The sequence below is a fragment of the Phasianus colchicus genome, chromosome 1 (assembly GCF_987193195.1).
Source record: "Phasianus colchicus chromosome 1, bPhaCol1.hap1.1, whole genome shotgun sequence".
Lineage (NCBI taxonomy): Eukaryota > Metazoa > Chordata > Aves > Galliformes > Phasianidae > Phasianus > Phasianus colchicus.
Genome location: NC_143436.1, coordinates 53867185 through 53886290, shown reverse-complemented (window position 1 = coordinate 53886290; position 19106 = coordinate 53867185). Strand labels below are relative to the sequence as shown.

The window sequence follows — 19106 nt, the reverse complement described above, 5'->3', positions numbered from 1 at the left end:
CATGGTTAATATTGCTATGTGGCACCTGGATTCAGGTTGGGCTGAATCTAAGCATGTTTTCTTATGATGCTATCGATCCCTACTAGCAGCTATCAGAGGTGTGCTGGCTTTGCTAATGTTCAGCCTAGGAAGAATGGTGCTAGGGCACTGGTACAGTGAGGCATGCCAAACTGTGGGTGCTGATGGCAACACTTGCAGGCTACTATGTGCTTAAGAAGAAGGCAGCTTCACAACTGTCCCATGCTGGTATGTTACCACATGGTGGGGACTGATTATCTGGAAAGCAGGGGTGACCAAGTAGTCTGCAGCTCTTCCAGTTCTCTTCACAGTCCACAGTGAGTAGTGAAGGCACTTTAATTTTGATCCCTTGCTGCATATCCATTATAGAATCATAGAATCATTTGAGTGGGAAGGGGCCCTTAAAAGCCACCTAGTTCAACTTGTCTGCCATGAACAAGGACACTTACAACTACTTCAGGTTGCTCAAAGGCCCTCCAGCCTGACATTGGCTGTCTTCAGGGATGGGGCATCCACCTCATCTCTGGGCAGCCTGTTCTAGTGCCTTGTTACCCATATCATAGAGAACTTTTTTCTTATATCCAGTCTAAATATCCCTCTATCAATTTGAAACCATCTCCCCTTCTCTTATCACAACTGACCCTGCTAAAGAGTCTGTCCTCTTCTTTCTTACAGCCTCCCTTTAGATATTGGAAGGCTGCTCTCAGGTCTCCCCAGATCCTTCTCCAGGCTGAATAGCCCCAGCTCTCTCAGCCTGTCTTTGTAGGAGAGGTGTTCCATCCCTTGGGTCATTTTTGTGACCCTCCTCCGGATGGACTCCAACAGGTCCATGTCTCTTCTGTACTGAGAACTCCACATCTGGACGCAGTACTCCAGGTGAAGTCTCACCAGTCAGTCAGTTTGCTTGAGGCTGTGAATTAGACTCCTGCATATCAGTGAACCAGAGCTTGGAGGAGACAGGTGGGCACCCCAGAGCAGTGACTGTTGGACCTTGCATGTTGGTGTGAGCGAGCATATTGGTGCATAAAAACTCTGAGGGAAAGTGTTTGCAGATACAGTTCCCCAAGGTTCCCCTTGCTCTCACCTCAATGATATAATCTTTTCCATCTTTGCTGTGGACAGCTTTGACAGCACAAATATCAAGACCTCCAAACATTTCCGCACAGGCATCCACCCACAGTCTGTACCTGCAGAAAGCACAGAGGCATGGCCTAAGATTAGCTGCCTTGGTGATACACCAATACAGTTACTCATCCCAATGCCCGCACAAAGAGATTCTGGAGCCCCTTTAATCATAAGGCATTCCTGATATACTCTGCCCTCATTTTTTGCACCAAAAAAAACCAAGAGAATTTTGTCTGAAGCTTCCTGTTAGTTCAGATTGCCTCAATTCTGCCCTCAAAGCCACCTTAAAACATTTCTTTCCCTCCTTGGTATTTACATCAGATATCCAGTCGGTTGTTATTTAGCCAAGCTATAAATATTTAGCTCATTTAATCTCCCAGAAGATTTGGCCCCTTAGAATTTGTACTGGCTTTGCCTGAAAGCCCTCCATTATGCAGAAAACTTTTCTCCTGATAAGATGGTCAGGACACTGGGGCTTCATTAAGATGGGAAAGTGAGTGCAGAACTCTGCAGAGTAGCCATCCCCTCTGTGATCTGTTACCCAGTGGCTCCTCTTTTCATAATTCACTCTTTCAATGCCATCCTTCCACAGCTCCTCACCACCCTCCCATCCCTTGGACATTGCTCCTGGCCAGGTGATCTCATCACACAGACCAGGCCACAGCCCCTTTCTCTGGCCATCCCAGAATAGGACTATCAGCTGCTCTGAGCTGAGGCCAGGTTTGTCGAATGCCCCTTTGGCTTTCCTAGTGTCACAGGAGGAGAGGGAATGACAAGAGGCATATTATTGAGTGGACTGCACCCCCCCTGCTGTGGAAATGAGGAGGGAACGAGGCGTCCTGGTTTTATTTCCTGTGCAGCTGCTTTGCAGTCCTGAGCATTTCAATAAAAATAATAATCTCCGAATAGCAGATCTGTAAGCAAGACTGTGACAAGATGCGGGGAGGGGAGGCCACAGCCTCTTGAAAACACTGACATTTTGCAGGCCCTGAGGGGACTGGGAAAAGAGCTGTTTTGGCCAAAGATCAAGTTTACATCCTTGAAGCCAGCCAGAGTCCCCATGGCTTGACAGCATAATGATCAACTTGTGTGAATGCAATGTCTGAGGGAAAACGGCTCCTAATGAGGAGACCAAGCATGTCCATCCCAGCCTCTGTGAGGAGGGCAGAGCCTGAGAAGAACTAACTGGCATGAGGAGGAGGAAAGCTGTGCATCCACTGAGCTCTGAAGCACTGCTTGCAGTGCTATGGGGCAGGGGAGCATTTTATGCCTACAGATCATCATCAGCATTTGTGGAGTTTCGCTATCATTTTGCCCAGTATGACTTGGACATGTCAATCCTTTGGGCTACTGTTGAGTACAGTATGTACTTCAAATTGTTTCCACTTGGCAAAGCATTTTGGCATGCTTCTGCCTTGTATGCACTGATGACTTAGATTTCAATGGGATTTGTTGCATTTGTGGCTAGACAAGGCTCAGTGAGTTGTGGTACTACTATAATCTGAACCTTCAAAATTCAGCGTGGTCTGTTGGCAGGAATCTGGGCTTTAAAATCAGAATCATGCAATCACAGAATGGCTTGGAAGTGACCTCAAATCATCTAGTTCCAACCCCATGCTGTGGGCAGGGTTGCCAACCACTAAAGCAGACAGCAGGTGCACTTAGAAATGTCTACCCTTCATCTCTCTGGCTTCAATTGTGTTGTAAACAACCAGGATACATATTAATGTGCAGCTTCCACAGTCATAGTAGGGTCTTGAAGGATCACCTTTGGCATCAAATTAGGAGCTTGGTTTGGTTTCCCTGTTTCACAGAACTGAAGCTGCAGAAGGGACCTTATATGATCATCTGCACAACTCTTCTACTCCAAAGAGGAGGCATTTCTGTAATCTAGTCTGAAAGAGGACAGAAGTCCCCTATCCCCTCCAGGTAATTATTTTTTTGTGCTGGTTATCCTTACTATTAGGAGATATTTACTAAGCCCAAGTGAACCTTTTCTGCTGTAGTTTAAGTTTATTATTTCTTATAACACTGCACTAGCAGTATAAAGGTGGCTAATGTCTTTTATATATTTCAAGACCTTATGCTCTTTAATTTTTATCCTCTAGGACAAAGCACTGTTCAGCTTGTGGACAACTTCCAGCTCTGTGAAAGCTAATGAAGAAAACTGAACATCAGCACTGAAGGCATACATTCACTGTGCATGAGTGCACACCTCTCCTGAAAAAATATCAGCGGTCTGCTAACTGGAAAAGGTGGAATACTACATAAGCAATTGTTACATTCTCTATTCTGAGTATCCCCTTTATTCTCCTTTGACCTCTCTCCAGCTCACTGTTATCTCTCTTCAAATGTGGCGCCCAAACCTGGGCAGAGTCAGAATTAACCATGTCCTTAAGATCATGGGGAATGGGAGATACAAACTGAAAAAAAAAAAAAAAATCTTAGATTCTCTAGGCCTGATTGAGTACACAAATTATACGGATTCTTTAAATCTATGAATAACCTACTTTAAAAAAGCAAGATGGAGAACAAGTAACTTGATAGCAGTTCTATAGAAAAGCGTATGGAAAATACATCAAAGCAAAAGTTACCATGAGTCAACAATACCACGCAGTTTCAATATTAGCAAATATCACAGTGATTTGAATATATGGAAGTACCATCTGCAAAGTTTAGAGTGCAAGATGCATGAGGCAATTCCTTCTGCACTGTTGAGCAGCGTGACTTTCACTAAAAGTGTCCACTTTTGAGAGACTAATGCTTTCAACACTTCAACTGGCAGATTTTTCCTTCTGTTGGACAGTTTTTCCATGTCTGCCTTTCATTTGTAATGTGCTTAGAGTAACTTCTTGTTACTTCTTGTTTTGTGCTGTGACATTGCTGATTTTGTACCTACATGTTTGTACTTGTGTGCTTGACCTTACTATGCCTGTCTTGCTTCCTGTGGCTAAATTCACTAATGATCTAATGACCTGGCAGTGTTGATCTCTAGCTGTCCTTCCAGTCCGTTCTCCAAAATAGGACAGTTTGCCTTTGTGCCCTTAGTATTTTTTTAAGGAAATACTTGGTCTTTTAAACTCCTTTATCCAGCCTCCCAGGAGACCTTGCTTACCAGTTCTCTCAATTAACGGAGGTCTAACATACAATTCCTCCCTTCTAAGCCAAGAATAGTTAGTCTTGAAACCCTCTTCCTTACCTCTCTGTCATTGCAATCTGTTCCAGCATTGCAGAACCAGTGTTTGCCTTCCAGTTTCCAGAGATAGACGTCCTCCTAGAAAAACAAACCAGAAACAGAACCAGAACATGAAAATGCATACATTCCTGCCCGTCCTCCCTCGTACTGCAGTTCTCGTCCTTGACTTAATGCTTGTACAGGAGGGGATGAGGTGAGGTTCTTCCCTGCAGAAATCGTTCCAAATCCTGCCTCAGCAACACTCCATACAGGATACGTTGTTCAAACTCATGAAAGGCCGAATGAGGAATTAGGCAAGGAAATCTCCAAGGAATCTTGAGCACACATCAAGTCCTGTGAATACTTTCTTTCTTTACACCTCAGGCCTAGGAGAGCTGAAATGTCAGGAGAAGGTCTCTGGGATAATTACCCGTGTGTTCTGCAATGGTAGCATCCTCCATCTGTGGAAGAACAACACTCCATGCAAACATCTGACTAAGCAGTTCCACAAATGTCAGCTCTAACAGGTCTCCGTTGTACAGAATTTGACTTCAGTTGTACTGGTGTCATAGAAAATATGATTATACACTCTTTTTCCACTGACTTTTCATTGACCTTTCTGTGGCATACTATGTTCTGGTCTTGGAGAATTTATAATTGCAAAATGGTTACAGTCTCATTAGCTGCAAGTGATGGTTAATTTCCAAAAAAGGTAGTGTTGCTGGGTTTCACCATCATCCATCAGAAGGTGACAATTTTCCTTTCCTTGACCTTGGACAGCCTGCTGTGACAGCACTGTGCAGATAACACTGGCAGAATTACCTGCTAGAGCAAATCAACAAGCTGACAGATAGACCCAGAGAGAATCTCCACAATGAAAGAGATTTAGGAGAGGAGTGTGCCGTGTGATCCAGTGCTTTCAACATGTGGTTTTGGAAAACCTCTCTCCCAGTGTTCTCACCTTTGTAACATGATGTAGAAAAGACTTCGAACTTGTAAGATTATATAGAGCAGTTGTAATACTGATGTCCTGCTCTACAGTAAATCTGAATCATTATAGTTGGCTACCTAGGGTTTCCATTCACTCTGGTGAGGGACAGCCTGGTGTCCTTTTCCAGTTCTCTTTTGAAGTGGTACGTACAGTTGTTGTGAAATTTAAATGGTCTTTTTAACCCATATTTTAAAAGATCGGGAGGAGGGTGAAAATTACTCTTGAACAATTGTGTTTTTATTCTGTTAGCTCTTGCCTTTTGTTACCTTCACCCAACATCCATCTTCCTACCCTACATTCTAAGCAAAAATATGGATTCCTCCTTGAGCTTTGATCGTTATGAGTCCTTTGATGACTTGTGTTCACCCCTCAGCATCTCTTTTTCTATTGACACGTGAGTCTTTGATTGTGTTCTTCAGTTCTGTAATGGGAAGAGTCATTCTTTACTATCATATAGGTTCAGAAAGTTTCCCTGCAATGGCAGGTGGCATCCAGAATTCCATTATTACTGAGAACTCCTGGAGCGTGATTAGTAACAAAATGACTGAATATCAGAGCTCAGAAAATGTACCCAGCGTACCAAATTTAAGCAGTTGATTCACTGACGAGAAAACCAAACCATAGCCATAGTTTTACAAGAAAATTTGAAATCTTAACTGGGGATGATCCCTTGACCCTGAGCTGAGGAAAGGGTGGAGTGTAGAATCTCTCCCCCAGTTTCTGCTGCCACATGAGAAGTATTCACGTTTTCTCTTCACCAGTATTACAGTGTTGGTCAAATACATTTGGTGGAATTTTAGGCACGTATCACGTGCTGCTTATCTGCTGTTTTGTGGCTGGCTCGGGGCATGAGCTAAGTAGGTGTTTGTTAGTAGTGTAAATCTGGAGTCACTGCACTGAAGTCAATGGGAAACTGAACTCAAGCCTTGGGTCATGGGCTGGAAGGAAGTGCATTGAACATCTGGGGTGGGAAGGAATGCATGAGTCACCCTCAGCATCCTCCCTCTGGCAGATGCTTGGTGCAAAGTAAACATAATATGCAGAAATTCTGGTACGCAGTCTGCTGTCAGAAGGAAGAAGTTTTTAAAGCTTATATGTGTGGGTGTAGGTATGGAAATCCTGGGTAGATTCCATGGCTCACAGATCAAAGAAATTCACTTAGTCTGATACATGCTGTATTGCCTTTGAGGCTGAGATTTGCTATCATAACTAGTGATTTTGAAACACCAGTGAGAGTTCTGATATTTTGGGTGCTTTTACCTCTGCCCTCTGACATCATAAAGACTTATTTATACCGTAGAAATAATCTGTTCAGTCTGATGCCCTGAAGGAAGAGTCCATGATCAGACTGGTTATACCAACCTCCCAAGCTCACTTCCATAAATGGCTCTCTAAATTTAAATAAATACTCTGGCTTAGCAAGTCACTTACCAAATTTTGCTGTTTTTGCTTTCTTTGTGAAGAGGCTTAATTTCTCATTAAGGTGTTTCTTGTTCATGACTGTTTTTGTATGGAAACATACCTCATTTACCAAACAATTACTTGCACAACTATATTCCCCAGTGAAATTAGCTTTTAATGTGACTGCTTTCTTTCCTCAATTATCTCATATTATTTCTGATCACTGCCTGGATGAGAGTGCGGTGGGTGTGAATAATAAACAGGGACAGGGCATGGTCAGACTAACTGGGTCCTTGTTTTTCATAGGGACAAGCTGGGAGCAGACTAAGGACCCAAGGTTGCGTAGGTTGGCAGGAACAGGGAATTTTAATGGACATTTAATACCTTCTTTCCTTTGGCCAATTTGAACTGTTGTCGACCTGATCAGATTTAAAACAGCATTTCTCTCATTGGGTTCATATGAAGTAGCTGAGTGTCCCACAGGTCCTTCCCAAGAAGTCATTATCTAGCTAATTTAAATACCTCTGTGCTAGGAATCCAACCAGACAGCTAGAACTGAAAAATGTGTGAGCACATGCTTTTGATTATCTTACTTAACTACATTTGCACCAGAGCTATATGGCCTGCAACTCACAGTGCTGCTGGTCTTAGGTAAGACATGAAATGTATCTGGTGATCTGAAGAATGCACTGCTGGAATTGTCTACTTGTCCTGAATTTTGCAGCTGAGTAAAGAGTGGTATTGCTGGAGAAGTCGTGCTATTTGGCTTTGCTTGTCTAACGATTTGCAGTAAAAAGAAACAGGTGTTTTGTTGAGTCATGTGGTTACATCTTCAATTGAGCTTGACTTGACGACTACTGATATTTGGCCGAGCACTTTTTAATATTTTCAGACGCACCAGTGTTGAGTATTGCTTTTGTGCCACTCCCTTATTACCCTGCAGAGCAGGGAGGAGCTGTGGGGCACCTGCAGAAATATCTGTCCTCCTCTTTCCCCTCCTTTGTATGCTTCAGGGAGCAATCATGCAAAATGCCGAAGGAAACCCAGCATGCTAACCAAATTGAGACCATCCTTACCTGGTGCTGCATGCTTCTCACACCCTTCTGTGAGCATGGTGCCATGAGCTCTGGCGTGGGAGGAGACAGGGCACTGCTATAGGTTGGACACGGTAGGACTCCAGAAGGTGCAACCAGCTCTGATAAACTTTTCAGCTCCCCAGTGCTGTTGGGACATCCCTCTTGTTTTATTGCTTCCCCTTTTTTATTGTGTGTCCAGCTGGGAAGGTGGTGGGTTTGATTCCCACAGGAAGACACAGGGAGATGGAGGGGTTTACTAAATGGCTGGATATGATGACCCCTTTCACAAGGAAAGGTGGAGGTGGGAAGCGGTGGTAGAACATGGTTTTTATAGTGGAAAAGAAATGAAGCTCAGCAACAGATAGAGAAGGGTTTATTTTCCAGTGACAATGATGCTGAGTAACAAGGACGATCAGTGGCAGAGGGGTCTAAATTCAGACGTGGGAGGAGAACAATGGGGCCATTTTTCAAATAAATTAAGTCAACCTCCTGTTCCTGCCCAGACACTGAATGAATTGCATCCCCAGCAATGTCTCCCCGCATCTCACCCCGACATAGCCACACACTCACATGTAAGCCTTGTAATTGTTGCCAATTTTCTGGATTCGGATGTCATACTTGGAGTCGATGAATGGCTCGGAGGTGGCGTAGGTCTTTGCCATGGCTATGATGCTGGCTATGTCACGGAAGTCATACTGGTTCTCAACTTTGACCTTGATTGCCAGAAGTTCAGCAAAAACATGACAGGTGCAAAAAGAACAGGAATATTTGGTAAGTGGAAGTTATCTCCATGTCTGAATCACACAATGTCAGTTAACACAGAAAGAGTTAAGAACAGTGGTTTAAAGAAAAAAGGTTCCTAAGACCAAACTATACCAGAGCAACCCCTTTCTCCCGCCTCATGCACAAGCCCTGGTGAAGTTGGCATTATGGAGAGAGCTTGAGTTTTGCCCAGATGGCTTCTGCTAATGCTCACCGCTTTTATGATGCTCAAAAAAAATAATTCATCTCTTAAGGAACATTACTTCATTTAGACATCGGAATGGCTATTTCCCATGTTGAGATGGAGGAAAACTGAGCATTTTGGGTGGCCAGGAAATCACAATCAGTGCCACGAAATCAAGAGAGTTGGTTGTCTGCCACTTCTAGGCTTCAGTTTTCTGGCATTTCACATTGCCCCCTTCCTGACTGTCTTTGAGGAGTGGTACAGGTCTCCTGCTGGAAGCAAGCTCTGAAGGAAAAGGGGGTCTCTGGGGAGAGCTTCTGGTGCCTGGAGGGATCTGTGAGAACAGGATGGCATGGGTGTGCTCAGGACAGCTGGTGGGGCGTTGGGCTTGAGTCACACTTGGAGATGAGATGGCAAGAACCTATGAAGTGGAGATTTTCTGAGAAGCTCGTTTTTCATGGATTCGTGTTCACTGATGAGAAGCACTCTGAACTTTATCCAAAAAAAAAAAAAAAAAAAAGGATCAAAACAGTACAAAACAGTACAAGCTCTAATGATATGTGGTTTGGGAGAGGAGCACTGAACAAGCTGGACATGGTGGACAACTTCATCTCATTTACACCACCAACCATAATCTTTAGTCAACTGGCAAAAATCTGCTTTGTGAATCAGAGAAACCCATGCAAGTCTTCTTGCTCAGAGCAGGACAGATGCAGGAAGGGTGGATTAAGTGGCAGAAAAAGAGCAGCACTGTGTGAAAAGAGTGAACAAGTGCCTTTCTTTACATATTACCTATCCTTTGCACTTTGGTAACATCTTGAGATCACGATTGGGGATTGCAGCCCAGCATTCCTGAGTGCTTGCTTGCAGCAAGCAGATGGTCTCTGCCCCAGAAGAGCTCCCCAGTTACCTCAATGTGTATTTTAAAGGAGGGAGATGCCAGCCTGCGTGGAGCCGGCTGAGGGAAACACATGCAATGGCATTTGGTTTTTCTTTGTGAAGAACAAACAAGTTGATTTACATATCTGCCTTCAGCCATGAGAGGGCAGGAGCCATCTTCACTAGAGAACAGAGAGCAAGCTTGTGGAGAGCTGCCTTGCTTTGGGCTGGGCATTTGCCTCTTATGTCTTGATGGGGAGCACTCCAGGCCAGGGGAGCCCCAGGTCTGGGCACAGCTCACAAAATCCTGGAGGGGGGAGGGTGGAGAGGACAGACAGGCATGCAGCTTGGGCAGTGCCAGGTGCTTTTGCTAAAGAGATAAGAGTGGCTGGGATGTGTGACATCAAGGGAAGAGTGCCACCCCAAGGAGACAGTGGCAGGAGGGACCTGAGAGCGCACAAGGCAGGGGGTTGCCACACTCTTCTAGTCCACTTTAGTAATGAGGAAAGACAAAAGCCATTATAGAATCACAGAAGCGTAGAATAGTTTGAGTAAGAAGGAACCTTTAAAGGCCACCTAATCCAGCTCCCCTGCAATGCACAGGGATACCTACAGCTAGATGAGGGTGCTCAGAGCCCCTCCAGCCTGATCTTGGATATCTGCATGAATGGGGCATCCACCACCTCTCTGGGCAACCTGTGCCAGTGCTTCAATACCCTTATCATAATAAAAAAAAAAGGAAAAAAAAAAAAAAGGATAACCTTCTTTTCTTATATCCAATCTCCTCTCTTTTAGTTTGTGTCATTATGTAGTGACCTACTTGGAATGGGGATCTGACAGAAAGTGCTGTGCTTGTACAACAGATGTCTCTGGACCTTGGTTGAGGCATTTGTGGTCTCAGCCCAGGAGTGTTGGCCTATAAGGCAGAGATGCCATTTCCCCTTGCAGGCTGGATTTAGACCATGTTGGTGTTGCTATAAGGAAGTTGTATGCTCTTCTCATTAAATAGGGTTTCTCCTCAAAAAAGTGGTGTGCTACAGGAAGGAAGGGTGAATTCCTTCCTGCTCTGCATCAGCTCCTCCCTATGGAGAGAGAGAGGATGAACGTGAAGCACATTTTCTCCATGGGACCTGACACAAATTAAGAAATGAACACAGCAGGTGATTTCCCTGGTGCTACTGCATTGCACTGTCCCCTGGAAATAGCTTTGCCTTCTTTCCCAGCGAATGCCACAGACATTCCCATGGGCTTTTCAGAGAAAGTACCTTGCCAGGTCCCCTTCTGGGAGGCCAAGGCCCTGTTTCCCACCAGGCATCAAAATAATCACCACACCAAAGCTGAAATCTGAGCTGCCCCTTGTTAATTGTTAGAGCCGGCCAAATCTGACAAAATAACAACTGTGTCCTGGGTTAATGCTGGCTTAGGCCTGGATGCGGTTATTACTTCATAAACAGGAAGCACTCCAGTTACAGTCAAATTAGATTTATTTTCCTGCCTTATCTGTCAAGTCCACCATTTTATTAGCTTTCTACTTTTGCATTTTTTATAATTCATTTCCTCCAGACTGGCAACTATTTTACACTTTGATAAAGTATCTATTCTTCTAACGGGAGGAAAAAATCCATGGAAGATAACCAAAGGCAGAACGTATGTAGTGTGACATCAGAGGGCATCTTTTAAGATGGGACTGTTAACAATGATTATTGATCAAATAGTTATTGATTTACCTAGTAAGAGGTAAATCTACTTTCTAAAACGGCAGGCTGGCCACAATGTGGAAGCAAGAAAAGAAGTTGGTAAGAAATCAGCAGGAAGCTATTTTTTCTCTCTCTCTTTTTTTTTTGCACCCTTCTTAGGATACACGCAATATCCCACTAGCTGCGCAGAGGAGTGCAAACAGCAAGTGCAAATACAGCCCCTGCCCTGACAGCCTGTTTGCTTAGCTGTGCTGGCTGTTTGAGCAGCAATAGGCTCATTCTGGAGCCATCAGCTGCTGTTTGCTGTAGCTTTTTAGTGACCTGTTGTGAAGAGCTTGGGGCAGTGTGTTGACAAATGCCTTTTCTGAGCAAGAAATCTTCCCGGGAGAGTCTCCGCTTCCCTTCTGACTCTCTTCTTCCATGTGGCTGCCAGCAGTGCCCCACCACACTCCTCTGGTTGTGGTAGAGAGGGATATGGACCCCCAGGGATATCCTCACACAGGTGGGTCTTACTCTCTGCCTAGCACTGGCCCTCTAGAAGAAGATACTGTGCCCATCTGCAGTTTTCCCAACAGGCATTGATCTAGCTCTTCCTGAGCAGAACTGGGCAAAAACTTCATGGAATCAAAGAATTGTTGGAGTTGGAAGGAACCCATAAAGGCCATCAAGTCAAACTCCCCTGCAATGAACAGGGACACCTACAGCTAGAGCAGGGTGCTCAGAGCCCCTCCAGCCTGACCTTGGATGTCTCCAGGGATGGAGCTTCCACTGCATTCCTGGTCAACCTGTTCAGTTTACTACCCTTATAAAAAAATTTTTTTTTTTTGTATCCAATCTAAATCTCTCCTCTTTTAGTTTGAACCCATTTCCTATGACAAGAAACCCTGAAAAAGCATGTCTCTTTTTGTCTTACAGCCCCCCTTTAGATACTGAAAGGCTTCTAAACTTCTACTGCCTTAGTCTCCCAGGCCCCAAATCTCCTCCCTGCTTCTTGTATACCCCACATCTTCCTGCACACCATGATCCTAGGGCTGTGGCCTTCTTCCCTCATCTTCAACCTAAGCAGGTATTGCCTCACTGTGCCCTTTTGCTTTCATTAGTGATGTGGCCACTTGAGAAAATAACTGTCAGTTGGCTGGAGTGTCAGAATTATAGTAGTTTGCAAGGGCTGCCCTTGCCTTGCCTCATCAAATGCCATCCAGAGTTTGCTCATCCTCACCGGTTAAACCCACACCACTGGGGACATGGCTTGCATATGCAGTTTCTCTGTCCAAACTGGGCTTAGAGGCAGGTTGAGCTGCAAGGTGAATGTCCTAAACTGAGCCAGAGCCAGACTTGGCTCTGTGGTGTTTAACTGAGTCCTAATAGGCTTGTGAAAATGCAAGCTCTGACTGCTTTCCTTCATAGCAGCTGGCCTGGCCACATGCAGCTTGGGAGTTTTCATCCACCTCGACCTGCACGTTGCCTCTCTGCAGTGACTGTGCCTTTTTGGAACAGCTGGCTCTGCACAGAGGGCTTCCTGCCTCTCTGCTTCCCTCTTCCCCATATCACACCCCCCTTCTCAGCAGATACTCGAGCTGGCTGACTCACATTCAGTTTAGGCCTAACCAAATGCAGTTTGCCCTTTGACCCACCTCAAAAAAATAAAGATATACTAAAGTCTTCACTTCCTTATTATCCTCAAACTGAAGCTTTCCGAATGTTATACTGTCTCTACTACATTCAGTCTTATAATCCCTGTTAACTTTCCAATGAATAGCTGCTCTCAACCACAGGTCTTGGCAGCTCTGGACCCCAGTATCCTGGCTCAGTCACCACTTTCTGCATCCAGCGAAAGGTTCCAGACTGCTGTGCAAGAAACGAGGAGGATGCTCTTGCTATTTTCAAGACGGGTGGTACCTCCTCACTCATGAGTCAGTGGGAACACAGTGATTGGGCTTCTCTGTTCTGAATGTTACATGTCATTATTTGCCCTCTGTGAAAGAAAATATTTGTTCCTTGACAAACCAAGGCAGCCCTTTCCTCTTCCTTTCCTCTTTAGTGCATTGGATTTTCAAAGCTTTCACTTTTAGAACATTCTATTTCCAGTCCCGAGAGAGACAAGGTGATGAGCTGTCCTTCCTGATAAAAAGCTTGTGGTATTTTTACATTACATAGTGGCTCTGTTTAGTTTGTGCTATATTTATATCAGAAAAAAAAAAAAGAGAGAAAAAAAAAAAGAAAAAAGAGAGAAGCCTTTCCCATCCAGTAAGAGAGAAAATAACTCTGACCACATTATTATGAACAACAAGTTTTTCTTCTGCAGTGTAATAAATTCATCTGAGCCAGGATTTGTACTGGAGGAGGCATTTTCATAATTATGGGGCAGGCATAGAGAGGAGGTGACTCTTAAACTGGCCTAATTAGAAAGATCTAAAAATAAAACAGAAGTAGCAATATACGTATATATTTATTAAATTTATATAAATATATGTAAAGCCACACAAATAGAAATTGTTTTTCCTCTCTTTGCAGATCTGGCAGTTGTCTCTTTCTCATGATCTGATCAGGAAGAGGTGAAGAGGCTCTTTGAGTGACTTTGTAGTGCTGGGCTCTGTTCCTAGGGCACTCTGGGGTCATGTTAACATACAAATGCCAGATATTAACACACTCAGAGCTTTATTTCTTCCAGTGGACTCTGGCATTACAAGATCTGGAGTCAGGAATAAGTACTACTACTTTCTCACTGTAGCACTCACCCTATTCAATAAAGACCCCCCCAACCACATCTAGGATGAATAGGCTCGAACTTCACAATGCTTCAAAATGCCTTGACCTCTTGTGAATTGCTGGGTGAACAACAGTTCAGTGCAACACGAGGAAGCACTGCTCCCAGCATCCATCTGTGATTTTCCTGGAAAAGACCTGGGGTATTTTTGGGGAGTTTAAATACAGCTTGAGAAAGCTGTTTGCTGACTGCATTGTAAACCATCACCTAAGTAATATTTCTGATATTGCATCTTGTATCAATACGGTATTGGACTAACAGTACACAGAATGCTTGCTACAGTTTTCCAGTGCCCATAAGGGTGACTTCAAATTTTGGAAGGGGGTTAATCATAGTCTAGCAAGGGGCTGAGGAGCATTTATCCAGCTTCTAGATAAATAAATTGCCTGGGGCCCTTTCTTCTCACTTGGTGAAGGCTATTCCTGGTGCCTCTGCTCAAGTCAACACAGAGGCTGTTGTTTCTGGATTTCACAATAGAAATTATAAGGGATGCTTTTTATTCTGGTTTTCTTTTCTTTGTCTCCAACCCACACCTTACGTGCGCACATCACTTGGCAAGAACAGTTCCTATGCTTTGAAAACATAGGATATTTGAAAATGAGTCTATTACTATTACAATGATGCTCTTTCTAGGCATTATCACAACATAATCAACAATCATACTTCTTACAGTGCTGTGAGCCTTATGAGCATGAATTAGCAGTAAGCATCAGGTAATCACTGTAGCACTCTGGTCTGTAACAGAGAAAATGAGGAAGTGTGAAATGACACAAATATATCCCCACAAGTCAAGTGGAGCTGGCTGGGGAAGAAGCCTTCTCTTTGTCTGGCTCCTGGCCACTACCTCAGTACAAATAAAGAAAAACAGTGTATGGACTTTCCATCTTTGCTCATTCTTCATAATCTTGGTGCCTCCCATTATGTATGATTTTATCATTAATAAAAAGAAAAATGTAAGCACTTCCTTGACAATTTCTCCTGGTAATGAGATTGTAATCTGAATGCTCACATCCTTTGAAGCACCCATGACAGGTACAGGTACATGGCTTTCTATCTTGGCATCGTTTGCTACAGTAAGTACTATTTTTAATGCATGAATGTGTACTTTGGCTAATAGGTTGTTTATTTTATCCTTTGTTTCTTCGGTCGCTGCTTTTACATAAAACATGACCTGATGCTGATGCTTTATTAACTTTTAGTTTCTTACTCTCATCCAAACCAAGAGAAACTCTCTCTTTTCTTCCTATGTATATTTCAGAGATAATGGCCTACTCTTTCTTTCTGTCATTTTTACTTCTGAAGACCAAGAAATCTCTCTCTCTCTCTAATTTCTCTATTATTCTCTATAATCTCCTTATTATCACTGATTATTACTTTTATGTTATGATGGTTAAAATCATCATGTCTCCAGGGAACATTTCTCTTCTGAGTTACTTAAAAGGACATTTACATTTGATTATTCTTATTTTTTTCTCTATATTTTTACCTCCAGGTGCTACTTTTCCAGTAAGCCCATAGTTCTGCTTATCTGTATTTCTGTCATTTTCTGTTTTTTGTTTTTTTTTTTATATATATATATTCCTGTCAGCCCTGTCTTGAACTCTATTGTCTTAAAAATAAAACAAAACAAATTCCTGTTACTTGTATTCTAAACCAACTGACTTGTTCTTTATTTTCACTCTCTCTTTTCTCTTTGTTTTTCTCAATGAAATGAAATGAAACAGGACTTCAAGAAAACTAATTTAATCAGCCTCAACTTACCTTCAGGCTGTTTGTGGCTGGAGAAGAGCCCTAACTAAAACCATAAGGTCAACAGCCCTTCCTTCCTGTACCTTCCCCATTAACTAAAGAGACAAGTGCCCAGTGCCACATCCAGACTTTGCTACTTCTCCCTACATTTCATAATGGACCAAAATAAACTTGGCCTCAGACCAGTTCTTTCTTCTAGGATGGTGGGTCTCAACAAATCTGCATTTGGAATGACTTCCTATGTAACCCCCTTGTACCACTGCATATAATTGAGCCTGCACTTTGAGTAGAAACTCTTTTTCTTTATAGCTTGCGACAGCAAAAAACAAGATTATTGAAGAGTAAAATGGAAGAGAAAATGAGAGGTGGAAGAAGATCTGAGGTGGTGCAGAAGACAACAGCTTCTGAGGACTGTTTTGTCTGCAAACACTGCTCAGGGTGGGATGCTTTCCTTTGATTCTTTCCTCATCTCTGTAGCCACCCAAGAGTCTGTGTTGCAAAGAGAGACACATGAATCCCTCCCTACATTACAGATGAAATTGTGTAGTGGTCAGAGAGACCCAGAATTGCAGCAGGACTAAGAAACCTCACAGGACCTCAGAGAACTTGAAGCCTTTCATCAGGGAGAGTCTCCTTCCTCCAGTTCTATCCTGTTAGGAGTTTGCTAACGAAATCCTTCTTGGGGACATGTTCAGCAGGTCGCGCTGCAAGCAGCTCAAATCTGTCTGCATGCAAGTAGTCTAATTCAGTGACACCTCTGCCTGGTTAAAAACCAATATTTTAACAAACTTTTCCTGCTTATTTAAATGTTTGCTTTTTGATGCTGAAGGCCACCTCCACCACTTGCCCAGGGATCTGAGCCCACTTCCTCTCCAGCAGCTAACATCCACACATGGGAATGCTGCTGCAACCAAAGCAAGGATGATCATGAGAGCTTCTGTGTGTGATTCAGAAAGCTAGAAAGCACTTTTGTTTACAGATTGCAAGCAAACAGGCTGTACCAGGCTTAGGTATGGTGTACCTATGTATACTTTTCAGGCAAACTGTGTGAGGCAGGAGAAGAACGTTCTGCTCTAGGGAAGTGCTGTGACAGGGATATCAGTTACAGAGTTCAGTGCCACCCATTTGGATTCAGAGATGATGCATCAGAATTCCCTAACTCTGAAAAATCATGTTTTGGACAGACAGAAGATGCTTTTTTAAAGAGGCATATGAAAGAAACAGGAGGCGAAAGTGCAGCAGAGACATACTGGAGATGCCTTGCTGGAAAGGGAGACCAGGCACCCCCAGAAACAGGGGCTGGCAATTCACTGGAGGAATAAAGATCCCAGTGAGCCTGGGAAAAACAAACAGGTCCTTCTGGGGAGCGAACTGTTTTTCAGGATTCCTTGGCAGGCAACCAGCCACTCTGCTTTGTAAGGTCTTGTTCTTCCTTGCAAGGAGGAAAAAAATAGCTGAAGGGCTCCCACTTTATTGAATAAGGTCATCGTCCTGCTCTCAAAAGGACCAGCGCTGCTGTGCCTCATTGTGAGAGCTATGGGGTGTAGCTGCACATTGCAGGTGCTTGAATAAACAACATCACTACTTTCGGGAGAGCAGAAATTGTATAAAAGACAAGCTGAATGGCTCCGGCATGGCCAGCCTTCCCCCCACTCTTCTGAACCCCCTCCCATACCCTGGCAGCCTTCAGCCTGACACCACTGCCTGGCTCTGTGCGTGACAGCAGCAGGAGGCCTTTTCTCCCACAGGAACAGCCAGTGCCACTCAGATAGGCTGTGGGAAGGTTTAACTCCCTGCTGGCTGATTGCACGCAAGGAGGCTGTGCCACACAGATATCTCTTTCCTGAACTATGTGTATTTTTAACTTTACTTACCTTCCCCATTCCGGCATGAGCATGTCCCAGCTTGACCACTACAGGGAAATTTGGAGTCGTGAGCTGAAAGACAGAAGAAGGAACTCATTAGTCTTTATTTCCAGCCATTGTATTTGAAATAGTTTACTTTAATTTGGTTGCTTTTATCCCCCGCCTAGATGCTGATGGGAAGATAAACAGGTCCAATAAAGACTGCCCAGGTGGCAGCACAATAAGCAAGTGGCTCTTTGCTGGGACACACGTGGTCGGAAACAGAAGACAGGCAGAACTCTTCAGATCTGACCCTCTTTTGCTGCGTGATAACATTAACCTCTAAAACCATTTTTTCTCCCCCACTGTGTACGTGTGGATATGCATGTGTGGGTATGTGCATGTAAAAAACTCCACCTGCCAGCGTGAATACACGAGCACTTTCAGACGCTGAAAACATTTGAATTCTAAGAAAGATGAGGGTTGTTGCTCTTTTCACACAGACTGCTTTGGTCTTTAGCATGAGTGTGAACAGTCCCCCTGCAGCTCCCGTTCCCCTCCCTCCAGCAGTGGTGGGGGAAGGAGAGGGGAATAGGGGCCAGCTCTCGAGTACAACTCACAAAGTCCATCTATTCACAAAGCCTCTCCCTTTCTCCTCTAACTTAGGGGTGGGTGTAGGGAATAAAAGAGAACAAAGAAGGGTTGGGATCAGCAATAAAAATAGAAAAAAATTATGTCATGTCTTCACTCTGGCTCTTGTGGAGTTTACTTTGGGTAGGGTCCTGCCATCTGAGCCAGGCAAGTGCATCTTAATGTACACGTGGGATTTTACTTGGAGAGAGCAGAAGTATCCTCTCTGCCTCCTGTTCCCCAGCTCATACAAGGATTCACTTGTAGGGACTGGCTGAGAGTTGGGTTGCACAGCCACGTAGGAAGTGCCTGTACCAGGACAGTGACCAGGTCTATCTGATCTATCTACTATCCCTTTGATAACACATTAATTTTTATTGCATATTTTTATTTGCTTTCTTGGGAAGTTCTTTAAAAGGAACTTCAGTCTACCTAAATACCTGAAGCACTGAGCTCTATTCATCAAGCAGTTAACCTGGAGATCCGGAGTTGAGTTTTGACAGATAAATGGTTCTCCTATTTATTTAAGTTTGAGAACAGATAAACAAAGTGTTCTTGTGCTAATTACCAATTGTCTGTATGGACAGGCAGGCATACGCCCTAAAGATAGAATGGTGCTGCTGTCTCCATCTGCGACAGCCTGCTATAAATAACAAAATTAGTAACCAGCGCCGATGTTTTGCTGTTCAGCTGCCTATGAAAAGAGATGTCATGGGAGAGGGGAACAGTGAGTGCTTCGCACTCTCAGACAACCTGTGTCACTTGTGGAGGCATTCTTCAGGCAGAAAGCTGAAGGCTTCACATCAAG

The 19106-nt window shown here is 43.9% G+C and overlaps 1 protein-coding gene across 3 annotated transcripts in view; it reads right to left on the bottom strand.

The window, feature by feature from the left end:
- SYN3 (synapsin III) overlaps positions 1–19106 on the bottom strand; it is a 235705-nt gene that overhangs the window by 19907 nt on the left and 196692 nt on the right. For all 3 annotated transcript variants that reach the window (XM_090143143.1, XM_090143151.1, XM_031600069.2), the window contains 4 exons: positions 17699–17761; positions 8357–8499; positions 4343–4417; positions 1103–1205 (listed from right to left, as the gene is read on the bottom strand). In XM_090143143.1, coding sequence (XP_089999269.1) covers positions 1103–1205; positions 4343–4417; positions 8357–8499; positions 17699–17761 — 384 coding nt within the window. The remainder of the gene's footprint in view (positions 1–1102; positions 1206–4342; positions 4418–8356; positions 8500–17698; positions 17762–19106) is intronic.